The sequence below is a fragment of the Falco peregrinus genome, chromosome 9 (genome assembly GCF_023634155.1).
Source record: "Falco peregrinus isolate bFalPer1 chromosome 9, bFalPer1.pri, whole genome shotgun sequence".
In the NCBI taxonomy this organism is placed as follows: Eukaryota; Metazoa; Chordata; class Aves; order Falconiformes; family Falconidae; genus Falco; species Falco peregrinus.
Window position 1 is genome coordinate 25,391,557 of NC_073729.1, and position 21,508 is coordinate 25,413,064.

The 21,508-nt window shown below is 49.8% G+C and overlaps 1 protein-coding gene across 1 annotated transcript in view; it reads right to left on the reverse strand.

Moving 5' to 3' along the window:
• NTSR1 (neurotensin receptor 1) overlaps nucleotides 1–18,437 on the reverse strand; it is a 64,829-nt gene extending 46,392 nt beyond the window's left edge. Inside the window, exon 1 of the mRNA XM_005243799.3 lies at nucleotides 17,676–18,437. Within this exon, the coding sequence (XP_005243856.2) occupies nucleotides 17,676–18,344 (669 nt within the window). The 5' untranslated portion in view covers nucleotides 18,345–18,437. The remainder of the gene's footprint in view (nucleotides 1–17,675) is intronic.
• Between the last annotated feature and the right edge of the window lie 3,071 nt (nucleotides 18,438–21,508).

Here is a 21,508-nt window from a genome sequence, read left to right on the forward strand (position 1 = left end):
TTTTGATTAGAGGAGCTGCAGGGGAATGATACTGCTGCAGCAGTCTGAGGTTCTCGAGCCACATGCCCTTACTTCGATAGATAACACACTAAATGGAGAGTTAAACAGCACAGTTGCCACAACACTTTTTGCACCGCTCTGTCTCTTCTCACATACAGTGACAGAAACCAGGGTCAGCTGGGGTGGGAAATGACTTTCCTTTCAGTGCGGCAAGGGCAGGCTGCTGGGGAGCAGAGCCAGCCCACAAGCCAACCCCTCCTGCCATGTCACCTGTCTTGCATTAGAGAAGAAGAAAAAGGAAGCCCCACAGCTCCAAGCTGGAGGATGCCCACAAAGTGTTAACCAAGGGGGAGACCATGTACACCATGATGCAAATCTGGGTGTATAGGAACACACCTGACAAGGAGCCATGGGGATGACAGCTGGGTCATATTGCCACCAGTGTGGCTCGTGTCCCTGGCTAGGGAACGGGGAGGAAGAGAGAGCCACAGCAGGCAGCCACAGCTCAAAGATGGTCACCCCCATCACTGCCCAGGGCAAAGCAATGAAGTTACTGCATGTATGAAGCAGGAAAAAGAAGAAAAAGAAAAGAAAAAGAAAAAGAATTAAATAAAATAAAATAAGAGAAAATGAAAGGAAAGAGGAAAGGAAAGGAAAGGAAAGGAAAGGAAAGGAAAGGAAAGGAAAGGAAAGGAAAGGAAAGGAAAGGAAAGGAAAGGAAAGGAAAGGAAAGGAAAGGAAAGGAAAGGAAAGGAAAGGAAAGGAAAGGAGAAAGAGAAGAAAAGAGAAGAGAAGAAAAGAAAAGAAAAGAAAAGAAAAGAAAAGAAAAGAAAAGAAAAGAAAAGAAAAGAAAAGAAAAGAAAAGAAAAGAAAAGAAAAGAAAAGAAAAGAAAAGAAAAGAAAAGAAAGGAAAAAGAAAAGAAAAGAAAAAGAAAAGAAAAGAAAAGAAAAGAAAACAAAGGAAAGAGAAAGAAGGAAAGAAAGAAAGGAAAGAAGGAAGAAAGAAAGAAAGAGAAAGGAAGGAAGAAAGGAAGACAGAAAGAAAGGAAGAAAGAAAGAAAGAAACAAAGGAAGGAAGGAAGGAAGGAAGAAAGAAAGGAAAGAAGAAAGAAAGAAAAAAAGAAAGAAAGAAATAAAAAGAAGGAAGGAAAACCTGGAATTGACCCATGAAAGTTTTCACAAATGTAAGGATGTACTCTTAACTACAAAAGCCTGCCCCAGCCAGCTCTGATGCTGACTTGCACCCCAGCGGTGCCGGGGTCAGCCCCGTCCCGGCGGTGCCCAGGCGCACGGCAGCTGCACGCCCGCGTTGGGAGAGGTGCTGCCTGGACCACGCGGTGTATCCTGGCTCCTGAGACGAGGCCGCTGCCATCACAAAATGTGTCACCGTGAATCAGCCGCGCACCGGTTTTAAAGTACAGAACTGTTCCCTGAATCATGGTCAAAAGCACAAATGTTCTGCTCTGAAAAAGGAAATTCACTGACTCCTTGAGCCAAAAATAGGGGGAAAGGTTATGTAATTCATTTGCTTTGAATAATAAGCATTTCAAAGTTATCTAAACAGCACTAAAAATGGGGAAATCTCTGTTTATTTAATCAGTCCGGTTTTGCTTTGGGATTGATGCTGGAGCTCCATGCAAGCTTGTCTCATGCACCTTAAAACAATTTAAACACAAAACTTTACCCACCAGCAGGGAGAAGCTGGCAGGGCAGCAGCCTCACTCCATACCCACGGCACTGCCATAGCCATGTGCTCCTAAAAAACCATCCCATTTTTGTTGAATGCGAAGCTGTGAGCAGAAGGAAAAGCTGGAAGCATTTTGTAAGCCTTGGAACAAGCTGGTTGCTTAGGGGTGACCGGTGCACATCTCATTGCTGGTTTGCCCCATTTCCAGCTCAATCAGCTTGGCTGGAGCCAGGTTTCTGACAAGTTGCAGCTAGAATTATAAGTGGAAAAGCCATGCTTATTTTCAGCTGAATTTCTTGTCTCCCTGGATAATAAACGCTGCTTTCCTCAGCAGTCTTTGCAATCCATTCTTTGTGACTGGACACAAAAGCCCTGTTTTCCATGACGTCGCTTATCTCCAGCAAAGCTTCAATGGAGTATCAAATTGAAGATATAAAGACTCTGACAAAATAACCACTATCTCAGCCTGGAAAGTCACTTTTCATGGCTTCTTCCTTAATGTTTGCTAGTAATAATTTTCATCAGGTTCATTCCCAGAAAGGGCTGGGGTATTTTCTCCCCATCAGCCTCCTGGGACACTGAGCACAGCCCATCACTACTGGTGAACAGGTCTTTGATTGACAACCCCGTTCCTGGGCAATTCCCAGGAATCTCTCCCTTGATTCCCCACTTGTCCATGATTTATGCCAACAGGTATGTTGGTGTAACACATATGCACAATGTGCACAATAAAAGCAGCTTGGCAAGCTGATACAGGGTTGATGCTGGAAGCATTGGGCTCACCCAGCTGCAGGGAAGGAAAACAGCTTTGCCCCACCACACCACCAACCCTGTGCTTGGGACCGGTGACTGTTCATAAGTGGAGGCAGCCAGGCAGAAAGACCCATTCTCCACCTGAGTGGTTTCACCGCTGCCGAGACACTGATCTGAAAGGCCCCAGACACGGGCTGGCTCTTAGCAGAAGAGCAGCACCGCTCCTGTGGGGATGCTGGGTCTGACAAGGTTGAGGCAACGGCTCCACGCACAAGCAGGTTTTGCAAAAGTGCTGGGGTGAGATTTGCAGGGCAGAAAGAGAGGGGAATCTGCTATTATGGTTTTCCTTTAGTGTGAGGCACTGGGATGCAGACCAGCCTCCCAAAGAGTCCCGTTGCTGAAAAGGAATTAATGCCCAGAAGATTTTCAGCTGCGCTTCAATTTTCTCTCAACCGTCCCCACAGACCACAAGTCAAATCTCTACAGCTGGATCAATATGGCCTTAAAAACAAGCTGCTCTCTGTTGTCAGGAGGGTGGCTCAGGAAAGGCGCTAGTGCAAATCCGCATGAAAAATCAGGGATTGCACCCTGCCAGACACAGCCTGAGCAAAAGCCACACGCCACTGTCATGGGAAACACGAACAGCCATGCAAATAACCCAAACCAACTTCTACTGAAAAATCACCTGAAACGGGTTTTTTGGTTTTTTTTTTTTTTCCCCTCCAAATTTGAAGGCACAGCTATGATTTATGGCACCAAGGGATAGTGGTCCCTTGGAGCTGAACCCAGTGGGGAGGCAGGGGCAGCGGCTGCACGGGGGCGAGCAGACGCGAGGCAGTCGGTCTGTGCAAAGCTACAGCTACAGCTGCGGTTGTAGGATCCGAGTCAATAGTTGCTTTAACAGAAAACTGCTTTTGTTTCACAGGCACAAAGACCTCTTCTATCAGCATCCAGCAGGAGGTATACAAAACTGTCATTTCTTGCCCCGTTTCTGCCCTTCTCTCTTTGCTTTGAGGTTTTAGAGGCTGCCAGTGGGTTTTTTATTGCTTTAGGGTTTCTTTTTTTAATTGAAACTGAGTAAATTACCTTTTTCTCTAAATAGTTGATGACTTTAACAAATTTTTCTGTTATTTCTGGGGGGAGAAAGCATTGACCTTCAGAGCAGAAAACAGAAACATTATTTGAACTTGCTTTGTGCAAGAGCAAGGAGACATAACCCCACAATGAGGGGGGCAGCCCCTGAGGGCCCTTAAAAACAACTTTTTCTGGGGCAATATTTAAGGCATGAAATTTAGCACAGCACTACACAATATGGGAAAACCTCTAGAGTATGCCCTGCAATTTTCTCTTTCCCAAACACACTTGTTTCAAAGTAATGAAGACACAAGCCAGCTTTATTTCTGGCAATAACATCTTTATATATGTGGTAGTCTTTCCTGAACCATCTCCATTGAGAAAAGCGGGGGGGGAAGGGGAAAAAGCATTCAGGAAAGCAAGCGGCCTTCTGTATTTCTCCCTGTGATACAGCCATTCCCTGCAGATCACATCTCTGTGACCCTTTTTACAGGAACTCATGCTAGGCTGGGAGCGACAGGGGTGGGAGACCTCATCTGCTGGAAGAGACAGAGCTGGCAAGCAGTAATGCACCTGGCATCTCAGTGTCAAAGGAAAGAGCTCCTGCCATGCTTCATCTTCCTTCTCTTCTCCTTGTGGACCCCTAGCATTAATATCTCTAGTGAACTAGATGACTGTTCTTTCTTACACGGGAGCAGGGTGGCTCCCTCCGACACAGCTCAGCTGCTCTGCCCTGGAGCCCGACCCGTGCCTGTAAGCTGCAATACTCCTCTTGCTTCCAGCACCCCTGAGCCCCTAGCCCTCCCCCAGTGCAGTGGGGAGCAGCACTGGAGGGGGAATTTAACGAGCAGCTTGCTAAGGGATTGCACCAAGCTGAAACTGTGGTAAAACAGGGCAAGACCATGGGAAGCGCCGCCAGGACCCGATGGGATTTGGGAGGAGTGGGAAGGGTGCAGGCAGATGGGGTGGGTGTGCGGCTGGGAGCTGAGCTTGGACAGCTGCGTGCTGGGAGCCACAGCCTCTTTGTGCTCGTTACTATTGCCACCTTTCTGCCCTGTCCCCCTTTAAAAGTCAGTTTCTTTGGCTAACAACGGTTCTGCTTTCACTGGCAGTGCTGCCCTGAGACATGTTGTCAGTGAGACCCTCGTACTCTGGCTTGGTGACAAACCGAGGGAAAATGCATCCCTATGGAGCTATTTGAAATCCTCCGAGCTTTTTGCTGCTCCTGAGTAGACTGTGTTTAGCAGTGAGCTAGACAGTCTAGTAGGCTTCTGCCATTTTCTTTGACCTCAGAAAAACAGCTATTGTAGCTGCTAGTGCTATATCTTCAAACAAAACTCCTTTCTCAGTAGACGCTAAAGAATGAATAATATTTGCCTGGCTCCAGGACGCTCTTGGAAAACAACCAGCAGAACAGGCAGTGTTTCTGGCCATGCTGCCATCGTGCTGACCTGTCTCCAGTTAAAGCTGGGCTGGTTATTCCCTTCTGATATCTCAATGCTTCCCTTGATGAATAGATGCCCTTAGGGGGTCTCACTGCTGCATGACTCCCCCTTAGAGAAAAGGGAGGAGAGGTTTTCCTGCCCCTTTGCAACAAGAGAACCACGTCTACATGTCTTTTAAATACCTCCATGTACCATCCTTTAATGTTGTTTGTGCAAGACCAAGTGTAAGAGAGCTGGGGTCCAAATATACCCAGCCGTTCAGCTGCAGTAGCCAAGGAGCAGGTAAGACCCTGAGTTTTGTCTCTTTCCTTTATGCATCTCAGAACTGCAGCTTGATGGCAACCTGCAGAGCAGATGCCAAGACAAGTCTCGACACAAGTCATGGAGGCAACGTCCTGCAAAAGGCCTTTTGCATTATTCAGTGTGGTGGAGCCTGAAGCAGCTTCCCTGCGGAGCTGGAGTAGAAGCCTGATCCATGGTGAAAAGAAAACCAAAACTGATTTCTGTCCTGGTAGCTAATGGGTCACATTTCTCCTCTGTGAAAGGTGAACTTGGGCAGTGACCTGGGCATCCAAGTTGCCAGAGGGAGGGAGGGACAGAGAAGGACCCAGACAGATGATCAGAAACAAACTTGTTAATAAAGCCCGTAAGGAGGGGCTGTGCCCACAGCATCACACCTGACAAACTTGTCACATGGCGATACAAAGGAATAAACCAGCTCCAGATAATTGCAGGGCATGAGAATATGTTCAATGCCCTCTTAAACTTGGTGAGATTAATTTTCCTGAAAGCTTGATTGGAAGGAAAGTGGGCTATATAATTAAAAGAAATAAAACCCTCACAGATGGCTTAATGCATGACCAGAAGAGATTACCTTTTGAGGTTCTCATCTACCTGCACATCAGCATTTCCCTGACATTTTTATGCCTCCAGCCTTTTCCCTTGGCCATGGAACCACAAGCAAGCTTTCAGGCACGGACTTTTGTGAAATGGCAGTCTTAGATACAGATCTCTTGATTCAAACATCCTTACCACTTGCCTATAAAGCACCAAGCACAAATCAGCACCATATAAACTGGAGTAATAGAAAAGCCAGGCTGTTAATCTTCATAACGTGCCTCTCAGTGGGGATTTCACTTGAATGTTATTTGCATTAAATATGATACTGAGTGCTGGATATGAAGCTATAAATAAATTAAAGGCCATATTTAAGTCAAACACTGTCCTGCTGTTGACTGCAGGCTCAGGCATGAGAGCTGTGAACACTGGACCACAGAGAGTTGGTCGGCTGCCTGAGCTGCTGGAGGAAATGGTAGTAACAAGTTCTGTCACCGGTGCCCTGAGAAGCTCATTTTGGGGGGCAATGAACCCCCTTAGCAGGGTTTATAGTGTCAGCCCAAACTCTAGCATTGCTGGCTGTATTGTGGACACTGTGGCTTGGGCAGAATAAAGTATAGGTTTGCTGGAGATGATGTTCAGCAAAATACCTCAAGTGCATCGGTCTTTTCATTTGATACATAAACATCTTAATTATAGCAACACAGTCAGCCTTGCTCTTCTGGCTGTAAGGAAAGAAAACGTTTGTGCTAAATTGCACTGAGATGAATTCATAACATATTTTAGGCAAATAACTGAAGAAAACTGCTCCTGGCCTCAGAGTATATGAAGTGAGAGCTGGGTTCAACTGCATAAACGTCCAAGAGCTGAAGCTTTTGATGATGAAAATTCAAATCCCTGGAGTAAACCGGGAGTGTTCCAGCGGCAGCACGGTGACTCCTGCAGCAGAAGCCCTTTGGGGAAGAACTTTGGGGCTCTCCCCGGTACGTGCTGTGGGCAGCTGAGCTCCGAGGAGCAGCGAGGGCAGTGCGGCTGGTGGCATGGGGACAGGGGCTTGGCTCCTGCAGCACAAACTACACCTGCTTTCCCCCTGACCCCTCGGCAGTCAGCAGCCCAATTTCAGGAGATCTGGGTGATGGGAGTTGGGGCTTCAGTCCTGGGAAACACATACCCATCGCCCTGCAAAATGTCGTGCTGCCTGCAAACCTCGCTGCAGCAGCACAGCTGCCAGCACTGTCATTTTTGGAGTCAGACAATTTGAAAACTATTAAGACATGGGAGTTGTGCTGGCCCCCTTGCTCCGTGGTGCAGGAGGATGTCACCTGATTTGGACCCTGGGCTGGAGGAGGGCAAGGTGGGAACAACCATCTCGAGCACAGCACAGATGAGAGAAGGGTTTGGGGTTGTTCTGGTTTGCTTCAGACTCGGTAACAGCTGCCAGGAACAGTTGTGGTACCTGTGGCAGAGGGCAGCATGGCAGCACGGTTGTGAAATGACCTTCCACGCCAGGACACAAATTAAACCACAAACACTTGGAGGAAGGCACACAATCGATGCAACGGCACACCACACTCCTGTGCTCTCCTGCCCACTAATCCATGTCTAACCCCCTGAGCAGCTTTCAGACCCTGCTAGCTCATTTTTAAGCAACCTGCTATAAAAGCACAGATCCCCGTCCTTTGCTTTCCTCTGCCTCTCCCCACACTCTGCTTAGGGATTTTCTTCAGGACAACCGGGCAGGCACGAGGCTGTGCCTGTACCTCCTCCTGTACTGCTGAGGATGGGAGCAAAGAAAATTCAATTAGATTTTCAGGGGAGAAAAAAAAGGCATATCCCAAAGGGGCAGTGAACTTCTCGGTTACTTTATTGCTGCTTTTCCCCAGGGTCTTTCCTCTGCCGCAGCTCCTCTCTGCCTCTTGGAGCCTCAGGTATGACAGGATTTGTTTCCTGGAATGGTTTGGTCTCCAGGCTGGACCAGGTCTGCCAGGCTGGCCACGTGCCCCACTCTGCTGGGCTGCTGCACTGTGATATGCTTTCTGACCATACTCCTGCATACTATTTTTTTTTCCCTTTCAAGGGATTTTCCATCCCACAGCTTTCCTGGCCAGGAAACACCCACGAGCTGCCAAAGCGGAGTGAAGGAAACCAAGCGTGGGGTAGAGTTTGTCCCTCGGCTTAGTGACTGCAGCCTATGAAGTTTGCGGCATATACATCACCCCATCATTGTAACTTGAGGTCAAATATTTATTTATTAGTCTGAACCTATATTTCCTCTTCCTCCTACAGTGCACTATCACATTTCACACACTCGGAGTTAAGGAACAACTAAGTATGACAGGGTCATAAATCCATGACTGACAGTGATAAAAAACGAAACGTGGGCTTTGGGAAGGAGAGCTCAGTCCTGTGAGTCTCTCCTCTGAATGAAACGAGTATATTAAAATGTGTAATTTGTCCCTGTGAGGATAAAATATAAGGTGTTTGCAGGAGGAATCAATAGTAATGCAAGCAATGAGCTAAACTTTCCTAGGGGCTGTGAGAGTTGCATTTCTATAAGACGGTTTTGAAAAAAAATCATAGAATAGGAGGAAAAAGAACATTAATATGGTATTGAACATACTCAAATAATTAAAAACGTCTTCCAAGGGAGCAAGGTGATATGACAGTCCTACTAAGTACTGAGATCATATTTATTTGGTTCAGCACTGCAGACCTGCATTGTTCTTGATTATGTTGCAATTAATAGGATGTCGTATTGCAGTGACTGTATTAATTTTCTGCTTGGAGTCCTGATCAAAAATAGGGGTCTGCTGAGCCATCCTGCTTCAAAACATTCATAGCTGATACACAGCATGTCTTTGCTCCACAGGTCTGGCAGAAGGTGATGGGTGGGTAGGCCCCTTTCTTCATGGTTAAAGGAGGAAGAGAATGAGGTAGTTAAGGGATGAGATTGCTCCTCCTGCTGCTGGACACCACGCAAAGCCTTGAGCAGCAGAGCCAGGGCAGTGCATGAGCATCCATCAGGCTGAGCCAGCAAGGGCAAGACAGGACCTGTCAGCTGGGCTGAGTTGCTCAGGAGGACAACCAGCACATCCATTGCATGGCAGAAACCTGAGCAAACTGACTGTAACTTTCTCCTGGAGTCCCACTGCCTGCTCAGAAAACAGCGGTCTGTGCATTGTCTCTGTAAGCCAGAGTCTATCAGAGAAGACAACCTTGTGTTAGCCCATAGCTCATAATGGAAACCATCCTGCAGGCTCCAAAAGTCAGGCAAGTGCTCCAGGCAAAGCGGCAGCAGGTTTGCATTGCCCCCCCCCCAAAAAAAAAAGTACCTGGACATCTTATGATATTTTACCATATGACAGTTCCAAACACCAACTGTTGCCAGGAGGCAGGGCTTGTTGCACTGATGTGTGATCTCTCCTGGGGTCATTCAGCAAGTGGGAAAGCATGGAAAGATTGGACTGGATCCACCCTGAGTCCCTGACATGAAGGTCCTCAGACACCTTCCAGGATCCCAGGAGGCTCTTGATGGCCATACCATGTGCTAAGGGAGTGTTTGCTAATCTCCTTCATTTCCTCTGGAGAAGGAACAAATCTCTTGAAGCAAGGTAAACCATTTGCTGCAAGAGTACAAGTTGGCTGTAACAGCGGAGGTGCTAAATTTATTCTTTATTATCCAGAGGGGGTAATAATTGGCAGGAAAGTACCAGAAGGCATCTTCAAACAGAAGGGGAAACGCTGAAATCAGGCCATACACCCAGTCCTGTCTAGGCTGTGTGACACTCTTTTATGTATTGAGGAATTCGCCTGGCAGAGACACCTGGCAGGTTTTATAAAGGGCGATGTACTGCAGAGGGTTCAGCGCCAGGGGAGGTGTACACGGCCAGGGGCTGCTCCGCCGGAGCCAGCAACAAGGCCATGAGCGATGCCACCAAACCCAGGGTATGTCCCCAGCTTAGCTGTCACTGACACCTCCAATTTGCTGATATTGAATATGCTTTTCACTGTGCGTGGTTTTAGAGGTACTCCCACCTTTTTCATGAGCGCTCTGCATAGAGAGACGCTTTTTTCCCCCTTTTGGATACTGAAGACTGAAAGTTTATGTTTTTTCTTCTTTTTTTTTTTTTTTCTCATTTCCACTAGGAAAATCTTCTCTCTGATTTCTGTCTTCAGCTGGCAATTGTCTCTAGTTCCTGAGAACTGAAAAGCTTCAAAGAAACCTCACTGAACATTCTCTCTCTCAAAAAAAAATTCAGCTAAAAAGACATTTCTCATTCTATTTTTTTTTTCCATGGGAGAAAAAAAGCCCCCATGAAGCAGTGCCCGGCAGTGCATTCACTGCGTGGAGAATTACTGAAGTGAAGAAGCTGCAGGAGATGAGAAGTGAATCTCACATGCTTGAACCACCTGCGGGTGACCAGCTCCTCCAGCCTGCCGGACACATCTTCTCCAAATGCCAAGGCCAAAAGCAACACTCCCACAGCACCCTCTGCCCCGGCAGGAGCAGGGGTGATGACAGGTTTCTGGTACACCAGGGAGGGAGGAAGAGGATGGACCTCCACACACCGATGTGCCAGGAAGGCACTTGGGTATAGGGATATAAAACTGTCTCACTGTTGTTTCCCTCCCATCCATGGAAAACTTAATGATTGATACTTTGAATGCAGAAAAATACTGGCAATGAACCGGCAGCTCAGAAATTGTTGCTACCCAGTCAGGGTTAGTACTCCCTTATCACCATCTTCACTAAACCAGCCCCAAGCACTTGTTTCCTGAATAACTCATCAGCTCAACTGATTTATCATCAGCTTTTTATTTTTAATCCCACACCTAAGATGCTTTGAAATTGGATAGAAGAAATGGCATCTATGGGAGGCAAAATATGGGGGCTGATGTTACTGGAGCATGATGAGTTAGCTGGCCCTCTCCCTGAGAGTTTCATTTAAGGAAAAAAAACCCTACATCTTTCCAAGAGATCCCACCCTCACACAAAATTACAGAAGGGAGCTATTCTCCCAGCCTGGGCAGGGATGGCACGGGTGCTGGGTGCCTGCAGCCAGGCAGGTGAGCAGCCCACAGCCTTGTGCCTGTGTCTTGCTCAGGTCGCTTTCCATGGCAGGGCTCATGCAAGGGTGGTTGTTCACTCCCTTGTCCCCCAAGGCATGTCCTGCCACCCTCCAGGCTGAAGCTCTGCAGGATTCATCCCTAACGCGCCGCTGAGGAGCAGCCCCTGTGCTGGGTGCCATCTGCACCCTGGGAAGGGAGGTGGAAGTGATGCCCAGCTGTGCTCGAGGAGCTCCATGCTCCCTCTGCCCTCCGTGGGGAGGGGAGCTGCCGGACCACCCGCCATGTGATGCCAGACCAACATTAATTACGATGCAAATTGCTCTTGGCTTGCATTTCAAAGAGGTCTGGGACTAGTGAGGACACTTACCATTTGGTAAGGGAATTTTAAAAACATCAACTCAAACTCCAGAACAAAGGCAGCAAAACATTATCACTTGCAGAAAGGCAGCTCTTCATGAAACCAGGAGACTGGCTTGGCCCCATACCCTGCTCAGACGTGTCCTTACAGAGGGTGATGGGGGCCAGCAGCTGAGACTGGACTGGTCTCAGGTGTCACACCAGAAAAGCGATTGCAGGGTGCTCATGTGCATACAGAAGTAGGGAAAAGTCAGAATTTACAGTCCACCTTTCTCTGCCATGGCAGACTGAAGGTGCTGACACCTGCGAGAGGGATGTGGGCTATGGAGATAAGAGGAGGATGGGCCCTGTAAGCATCTGCAGCTTCACGTGGCACGAGTGGCTTATACCAGAGAGCAGATTGGGAATGTAATAAACCAGCTTCATCTGCTTAATGTGAGGGACAGGAGTGATGTCAGCACCAGCACTGCTGTTTTTGGCATCTGGTAATATCTGCTTTAGTGCTAGATGGCCACAACGCTCAGACTTTCCCACCCTGGCAGCCCCTGGACCCTACCACACCGCTCAGCCTCTCCGGGTGCCTTTGCTCACCCGCTGTCTCTGCCCCTCAGCAAAGGGTAATTTCACAGGAGAGAAAAGACGATGGTGACACTGCCGAAGCCCACAGCCTGCTGTGCCCCCTGCCCGGGCACCCATGTGCCCTGTGGTGGGATGCTGCCTGTCACGCGTGCCGCAGGCAGGGCACAGAAGTGTTTCGAAACGTCAGGAAGCAGAAGTGCCATCTGTGAGTCTCAAGCAGATGCTGCACAGAGACGATAGTAAAAGCCTTTAAGGGAAAGGAGGGAGGAAGTAGGGAGAAGACAATTAAATAGCTGTTTTAAATGATCTGGAAGAAGATTAAAGGCAGCTGCAGGTTTTGTTGGTTTTTTTTTCTTTTTTTCTCTGGGAAGAGGAACTGCTAGATTACCTTCATCTCTTCTGCTTTTTCATACTGCTATTAAGAGGAAAACCTAAGAGCTAAATTGATCGGCCACATTTCCTCATTCTTTTATTATTCCTCCAGCTGACATCTCAGAAAGGGGGAGGGAAAAAGAAATCAAGTGAATTAAAATCAATTGGGGGGAAAAAAAAGAAGAAATTATGTAAGAACTGGCAAAACACAGCAGGCCAAGTGGTTATGTAAAGCAATGAACACAAGAGCTTATTTAATTTAGAGCAAGCTGCAAGATGGACCACAGTGTAAACAGGCTGGGATTAGGCAGGCTGGGCTGTTGTGCATATGCTGAATTAGAGCCCTGTGTTCCCTGTGTAGTCCATGGAAAAAAGGCAGCTTTTTAGGGATGTTCACACCACCACAGATGGGCATCCCCACTGGGGCGGGTGTCTCTCTCCATCACTGTGGTGATGGATCCAGAAAAATTTAAGCAGCAATATCTTCATTTTTTTTTTCTCTACCTGATGGGCTGGTGGCACTGTGACGGGATGGGACACAGTCCTGCTACGAAGGTGCCCATCTGTTGTGCCGCCAGAGGAGTTGGCGGCACCCAGGTGTGGGCTTCTCTGGTGGGCACAGATCCTGCACGTGTAGCCAGAACAGTTTTGCCATCCAGGCCCAATGGGCGGGATTATCACTGCACGGAGCTGCTGTGAGCGGTTTACAGCAGTACTGTTATTAAAAGCCATAGTAAGAATTTGGCTGCAACCTAAGGAAAAGCAACCAACATCAATTCCTCTTGTCACCATCAGTATCAGCGCAGGATTCCTTAGCTTAAGCCATTGCCTAATCCTGGACATGATTTGCCAGCAAACCCAGACAGAATTCAGCCATTTGGTTTTATGGCTTGCTGTTTTCACGTACTACAGAGAAATGCTTGTCATGCTTATTTACATGGCACCACAGATCCGCCAGCAGGCAGAGCCCTGCTGCCCACCTCACTGACCGTGCGCCATTGTGGCAGAGAGCTCATCACTCCACCCCGCCGAGGTGCTCCTCGCTGGAGGAAAATGCATTTGCAACATCATTCATGAAATTAATAACTTCGTGGGCCTCTCAGACAAATGGGAATTGAGTAGATGTCCTTGGAAGAGTGTGTAGAGAGTGCGTTAATGGATGCTGAGAGGCCAGGCTGCACCTTGTGCCTCCCAGCTCCAGCACCTGGTCCTTCCTTCCCATCCCCTTCAGTCCTGAGGCTCCTCGGCACATTCCTTCAAAGGCATCGCAAGAAGAAATGCAGGAAGAAATAAAGCAGAGGACCTCTTTGGGCAAGCGGTTGTTTCATGTGCAGGGTTATTTACTCTACAAATCATCTGAACTATGAGCAGGCTTCAAAAACATAATAAACAAGGGAGGGATGGAGGGTGAGGCAAGCTGCTGCCACGCGAGGGTGGGCTGATGCAGAGCAGAGCTGCAGCAGCTGCCCACCCAAATCCATGAGGAGGTCCAGAGAAGTTCCCAATGTGCTTTCCAAGAAGTTGTCCTACCAAATGAGCAACTTGGAGCTGATGGAGCTGTGATAGTTTATGGAGGCGCAGGGCCTGCTGCCATGTGTTTTAATAAATGGGTTCACACCAGCTGTCCATGCAAATAAAACATTAGCATGTGTCAGACACTATCTACCCAGGCACTTGCCATAACTTAGGGGACATTTTCAGCAGAGCCATCCAAGCACAGACTGTGTCATACCAGTGGGAAAACACATTTCTCTCTCTCTCCCATGAATTATGGGGTGCCAGAGAGCTGCCCACACTCAGGCTCCCCTCGCACGTGTGCCTGGTCCAGGCTCAGTTAAAATCCTGGGATTTTAGCTCAAAGGAGTTGCCTGACTCTGTGCTGGGACTGATGGTGCACCAGGACTGTAGGTATTTCATTCAGCTTCCCCCCTTTCCCCACGTCCACTAAGGACCGCTCCAGAAGGAAGGTATGAAGGTAAGACAGTAGGAAGCAATGAACAAAAATCGATTTGCGCAGCCATCTGGCCATGCAAATAACAATTAAATTCAGACCTTTTTGAAAAGCAAGGTTGAGAGTGTATGATGCTAACGGCATGCAGGGCTGCAGGCGGTGGGATGGGACACTCCATGGGCTCCTGTTTCGGGGGAAGCTGGCCCCAGAGCCAGCAGCAAGGCTGTGAAGTAGCCAAACCCACAGGTACCAACTCACAAGTGAAGAGGGGAAACATTCTGCCTTCCCTTGGAGCTCTCTTATCTGATGCTGCCACAAGGAGTAGCTTTTAAAACCTCCTCCAAAGCGGCATAAAAATATAAATCCACTTTTATGGGGATGGCTTTAAGAGGTGTTTAATTTATGTGGAAAAAAATCCTAAAACTGGCTGCAGTGTGTTTTAGAGGCTGTTTGCCAGTTTAAGTGTCAACTAGACCTAAACAATGTGGCTATAATGGAGTTAATCCTGCTACCAGATCCCATGCTGATGCCTCTATATTCAAACCAGACATCCCTAACTGACAGCAGTAACAGGCAAGCTTGGCAATGAAGATACAACAGATTCGCAGGTTGATTTCAGCAGCTGCAAGGATAGTGATAAACAAAGCTGGGAAATAGTCCTGTTGTAAGGAATTAAGTATCAGAGGCCACACAGAGCTTATGTCTTGGTGGCACGAAGCGAGATGTGCAGTGCCTGGCTGTGCTGAGCATGCTGACACACAGTGACACGCTGCAGAACATCTCACTTACTGCTATCCCTGCTTATCAGCATGTGCCACTGAGCAATCTGTAATTACTAGAAGAATATCAGTAATTACTTCTTACAGTTGTTGTGGAGCTTAAGGGGTACAAGCTAAGTAATACGAATGAGAATCAAATATGCTGAGTGTTGTTTGAACAGTTAACTTTTTTATTATTATTATTATAAGGAAACCTGGTTGTTCACACATGGGCTAGTTTCGCTCAGGAATGCCCATAAAAACTTAAAAATTCAAAGGAAATACAAAGGAACTATTTCAAAATCAGAGATGTTAAATTAATACACTCAGATATTCATCCTGAGAAGCTTGTTCCAGTCCAAGGAGGAGCATTCTCCTGCAATGATCCCAGCAGAACCATAGCTCGCACTGTGCTCTGAGTCTATAAATGGTTACAATTGCTCTGTTCTGGGACTGGCTTTCAATCATTCAACAAATAAAACCTCTTGGAGAACTAATGGCTTCCAAAAAAAAATAATCCCAATTTGCTTTAGACTGTTTGCCAAACAGGAAGAGGAGTGAAATATGTTGAGTGATTTATTACAAGTGATTTGCCAGCTCGAGCAAGTGCATCATTGCTCTGCTTAATTTAAAGACCGAAAATGAATGCAAAGAGATGCAAAAACCTGCTCTAAACCAAGCTTGAATCCACTGTGAAAGACCAGGGCTCCAGATCTCCGACCAGCAAGACCTCTGCACGTCACTCTCCACATCACCACTGCCCTTTCTTTCACAGGTCTTCCATTATTTGTCTTTTTTTAAACCTCTGCACAGCTTACGATGTGAGACTGCCCGCTCACACGCTGTGCAAGGTTTCCATTAACGCACTTCAAACCTGACTTGCAGCTGCTTTGCTTATTCGCTCTGGAGCCTTCCCTGGTCCAGGACCCTGCATCACGTTGTGTGCTGCATCCCTGTGCTTGGAGGAACGGAGCAAAGCCATCAAACAGCCTTCCTATCTTAGCAAATCTACTTTTGTAGACAGATCCCCTGAGAAGGAACCGTATGGTAGAGCTGGCTGTTTTTTTCCCCCCCCAACAGCTGCCTCTTTCTTTTTACTTTTAAATTAATTCACAAGTGAAATAATAATAATTAAAAAATTCAATGAGGAAAAGCCCACAGGTGAACTTCACATACTGTGCATTCACATCTGCCTACTTCTTCCTTGGCTAACAGGATAAGGTATAGCCTGAATAATAGCAAGACTGTAAAATGTGTTGAGAATTGTTTAAACTGTAATCTCCAAAGACATGGCTAGGAAATAATCCTCTGGTTTTAGCCCTATCATGGTAACAATGAGCATCAGTTTAATAGTAAGAGGAAGATGACTGGAAATAATGGATTTCAGCCACACTGTTCTCAAATCAGATGTCTCACATCTCCTTAGAGAGCAGAGAATTTGGGTTAAGTACACTGGGCTGCTACTGACAACATCTACCAAGCATCTACAGGAGAAATACAGGCCCCACCACCTCAAGATGAAAGTTAGTTACCCAGACAAAATCCAGAGGGAATCCAGAGCCTCTGTGGGGGCTGGATTTTAGGTTATTGGAGCGCTACAGGGGGAAACTTGGAGAGACACATCCAAACACCTGCAGGCTCTGGGCTTAAATCTGACTGCATGTGCCCTCGCCCGCTTTTAGTGGGAGAAACGGTTCGGATTTGTTTCAGTTTGAGTTCCCTCCCTTTAACTGTGGGAACACCTCAAAGGCTCTAGTACACATCCAGTTTGAAATTCTAGCTGGCCGCTGATTAAAACCACCTGAAATTCGTGTTGAAAATAAAAGATTAAGAAGTTATCACATGCAAGCCTGGCAGCAAGGGGACTGTGCGTTGGTGTCTTGCTCTTTCTGTCTCTTACATTTTTCAAGCCTAATGCTCCAGTAAACAAATGCCTCGACCCCTCAGAGCACTGGAGCGCAGCAAGTGTTGATGCTGAAATCCTGTCCTCGCTGGGGCGGTGAGATGGAGCAGTGTGCGGAGACCAGCAAAGCCTTTCGGAAGTGAGGAGGGCTCTGCTAGTTACACCAGCTACGGATTTCCCCCAACCTAGTAGAAATACCAGCCTCTGGCTTGGAGGATGCAGTTCCTTTCCGGATGTCTATGCTACACCTTGTTCCCAAAACTTTCTGGGATTAGATCTTGTCACTACACGGATGAAACGGGCTCCGGACCAACCCGAGAAACTGGTAGTGGGGCGGGGAGACGGTTTTATTTCCCTCGATCTTGCCGACCCCTTTCCAGCAGAGGGCAAGGAGATGCAGGAGAGCAGGGAAAGGGTGGCGATGTGCGGGCTGCCTGGCCATGAACCGCCGCGCCTGGGGGGGACCCGGGCACCCCCGCTCCGAGCCGGTGGCCGCAGGCGGAGCGGGGGGCTACGCACGGGGGGGCCACTCCGGGACGGCGTGGGAGAGAGCTGGGGGAGGGGGCTCGCACCGAGGGGTTTACCCCTCTGCAGGGTCCCAGCGCTGGGGGGCAGGAGGGGGTGCAGGGTGGGCACAGCGGAGCTGAGACACCCTCCCCCCCGCGTCCCCCCCCCCAAATCCCGCCAGCCCGCACCCTGGGCCGGTCCGCCCCATCAGGGCCACCCGGGACACCCCCTTCCCGAGCCCGTCCCCCCCTCCCCGTCCTGCGCCCCCCCCCCCCCCCCGCTGTCTCCGCAAAGTTTGCCCACCCGCACCCGGGGAAGGGGGCGGCTGCCCGGCCTCGGCTGCTCGCCGCCCCCCCCACCCTCCCGCCGCCGGCAGCCTCACCTGGATGACCGTCTTCAGCGTGGAGGGGTCCACGATGGTGGTGCAGATGAGGGAGTCGGGGTCCTGGTCCTTGCCGTAGATCTCCCCCATGGTGAAGATCATGGGGACGGCGAGGAGGAAGGAGGCGATCCAGATGCAGCTGATGAACTTCTTGGTGCGGCTGCGGGACATGATGCTCTTGGCTTTGAAGGGGTGGCAGATGGCCATGTAGCGCTCCACGCTGAGGCTGGCGATGTTGAGCGCCGTGGCGTAGGTGCAGGCGTCCCGGAGGAAGTAGTAGCCCTTGCAGACGGCCCCCCCGAAAGCCCAGGGGTGATGGACCCAGATGAAGTTGTACAGCTCGATGGGCATGCAGAGGAGGAAGATGAGGAGGTCGGAGAAGGCGAGGCTGGCCAGGTGGTAGTGCACGGTGCTCTGCAGGTTCTGCAGCGATTTCTTGCGCACCAGCGTGTACGCCGTGATGGAGTTGCCCACGGTGCCCACCAAGAACAGAGCCAAGTAGATGATGGTCACCATCACTTTGGAGTAGATGTCGGTGTTGACGTCTAGGTCCTCCTCGTCCGGCCCTTTGGGCAGCAGGTCGGAGCGGTTGGAGGCGTTGGCGTGGCCGCCGGGGTGCAGGTGGAGGGCCTCCCCCGGCCCGGCCGTGGCCGTGGCGTTTAGGTGCATCCCCGGGGCCGGGCCGGCCCCACCGGGGCCGCCGCACCCGCCGCCGCGCCCCGACGTGCCGCTGCCCCCGGCCGGCAAACTTGGCTCGTTTTAATGCGGCGGGGAGGAGGCGCCTGCCGCTGCCGGGCGGCCGCGCGTGTGCGTGTGCGTGTGCGTGTGAGACACACACCCCCCGCCCGCAGCGGCCCCGGCTCGCTACTGCCTGCGGCTCCCCGGCGCCCAGATGTGCCCGGGCAGCGCCCGAGCCTCCCCGCACACCCCCGCACCCGCGCACACTCAGCGCACTTCCGCACAGCCCCGCACCCGTGCACCCCTCCGCACCCGCGCACACCTCCGCACCCCTCGCGCACACCTCCGCACCCCTCCGCACCCGCGCACACCCCCGCACCCCTCGCGCACACCTGCACACCTCCGCCCCCGCGCACACACCGCGCACATCCACAGCCGCGCACACACCCGCCCCCGCGCACCCCCGCCCGCCCCGCCGCTGCCGCCGCCGCCGCTGCCTTCCCCCGGGCCCGGGGGCGGCCCCTCGGCTCGGCCCCCTCCCCGCCCCCCGCCGCCCAGGTGGGCTCCGCACCCCCAGCTCGGTGCCCAAGCGGGGCCCGGGGTGGGAGGGAGGGAGTAAGGCCCGGGCTGGGCTGCACAGCCCCTCCCCGTTGGGACCCCCCCCTCATCTCCAGCCCTCACAACCAGACACAGTCATGGCTGTCAGCTGAGGGGTGCTGGGGGGACGAGCACAGCCCCCCCCACCCCCCCACCCCCGAGGAGAGGAGGGATACCAGGGCTGCTCCATCACCCTTGGACATCCCTCTGTTCCGCTCGTTCCCAAATACCCACTCTGCTGCTGCTGCTGCTGCTGCTGCTGCTGCTAGGAGAAACGCATTTAAAAGAGGGGAAAAAACATCTAAAAATACCTACCCCTGCCGTGCCCGGGCGCCCTCAGCACCCTGGCACAGCAGCAAGCTGCTTGGCGTCCGTCCCCTTCACTGACTTCTCCCTAATCCCCAGATCCTCACATTTCGGGCTGTGGGGACCTGCCTGAGCTGCCCTGTTGCAGGGGCAGGGGGTGCCATGGGGATGCTGAAGGTGGCAAGGGGATCCCCCATAGGAAAGGGCCCCCAAGGGCGAAGGGTCAGTGGTGGGGTTATTCTTTCAGGCCCACCGTGTAAAACTCCAGTATGCTCTTGTCCACTTGGTTGTCTTCATGGTAAAATCCTTACAAATGCATAGAGGAGATCTAAGAAGATCCCGTTCAGGGAATCACTGGTTTATCCCACGACAGCCATAATTTGTCCCATTCATTAGCGGATGTTGGGTACCTGGTTCCCCACAGCCCGTAGGCTCTGTGTTCACCAAGGTCCTGCAGACTACTTAGCCACTCAATGCAACATGTCTAACGCTGCAGTCAATCAAATCATCTCTGCATGCAAAGAGTGAACTTTCCACAGCAATCTGCCAAGAGTCAATATTCCCCCAAGCTTCCCTCCTCTTAGAGCCATCCAATAGGCTCGCCATGGAAGACTAACCAAAAATCAGATTTATTTAGTCATATTATTCATACAAATTCAGAGAAAAATGTTTTCCAGCACTCATCCCACACTAGTTTGACGAATGACTAATAATCTCTTAACACCCATGTTCCTTTCATTTAAAAGCTTCTGTTAGGAAATTTGTACTAGCTGAGAGGAGTTGCCAGGGCTGGTGTTCCCAACTGGTCTCACCTGTTGTTCCTGGTCCTGGGATGAGTACTGAGGATGGATCAAGAGTATTTATCCCAAAGAAAGCAAGCAGAACGTGGAGTAAGAGGTGGGTTGTACCAATGTCTGGAGGAGAGCTGCAGCTGGGGTGCAAGCCTTCTCCCGGGTGCCCAGTGGCCCTATTCCTAAACCCCCAAGCTGGGGGGAGCTTATGGCTTGGTGGTCTGAGCACAAACCCCGTGCTCCTGGACTAAAGCACTTCTGCCACAGAGGCAGCAAGTTCCTTTGGGATCTTTGTGGATAATTAAGAGTTATTGTCCTTTCCTGGTCCTGTAACTTCATTTTGGCCTTGCGGAAAGCAATTGATATCCCAACAAGCAAGATACCCATCTGCTGGTCTAATTTTCCAAACTGAATGTGCACGTTTATATCAATAGCTGTCCCTAGAAATGCTCTGGTTTGGATTCTGTTGCCTTGTGTTTCTGCACACAGGTGACACACCAGCACAGCTGCTAACAAGGACAGTGTTGCATTGCCCTGCTCTGTCCCGGCAGCTGTTCCCGAGTGCTCCATGTGCCACCTCCTCCACTTTCCCTCCATGCCAAGTACTGGCAGGGAATATTAAGAGATATAGTTCAAAAATAGTTCTGATGGCACACTGAAATGTCAGGTACCTGGGAACAGTGTTGCTGTCAAATTATGATCAACGCTTTAACAGGCTGGTGCAGTTTGTACTATCGCTGCTTGCATGAAAGTGCACTACAAGGGTACTGACCACCCAGCAAATGGGCCGGGTGCTCCCTTCTAGCATACTGCTAGGAGCTAATTAATTTAATAAATTCTGTTAGTTCCATGGCAGGTCTGTCTCAGCCATGTGTGAAGCATTCTTGCTGTCACATGCAGACAGCTCCACTCTGTCCTGTTTCTCCCAGAGCTGCGTTTGAGCAGAGGGCTCAGCTTCTGGGATGCAGCCTTGCCGTTCCCCGTGCAGAAGTGCAGGACAGTTCCTGTAAAGGGGAAAATAAAAGTAAGTCTTGTCTCTCTTCATAATGAAATGTCAACCTCTCCCCTCTTTTTTAGAAAGCTTTTTGTCCAGGCAGGTTCTGCCTTCTGCCCTCACATCACTTTTACAGCGCTGGACACCTACTCCTGGTCCACTGTAGAGGAATTATAGAGGACTGTATGAAAAATTTGTTTGTAGAAAGGTTGTAATGATTGTTAAAAACATAAGGTATGAAATGTTAAGGAAAAAAAAAAAGGGGAAATTGTAGAAGAATGAAGCTGGGTTAATTAGCATTGATAATATACAGCTGTGGGTTGACTTCAGGGGCAGCGGGTTGGTCGATGTAGATAAGGTGCAGCTGTGGCTGGTCTGTTAAGAGCCAAGGAAGACGTGGAGAAAGGAAGAAGCAAGAGGAGAGAGACCATATGCCCTGGATGATGCAAGATGAGGAGAAGGCAGCA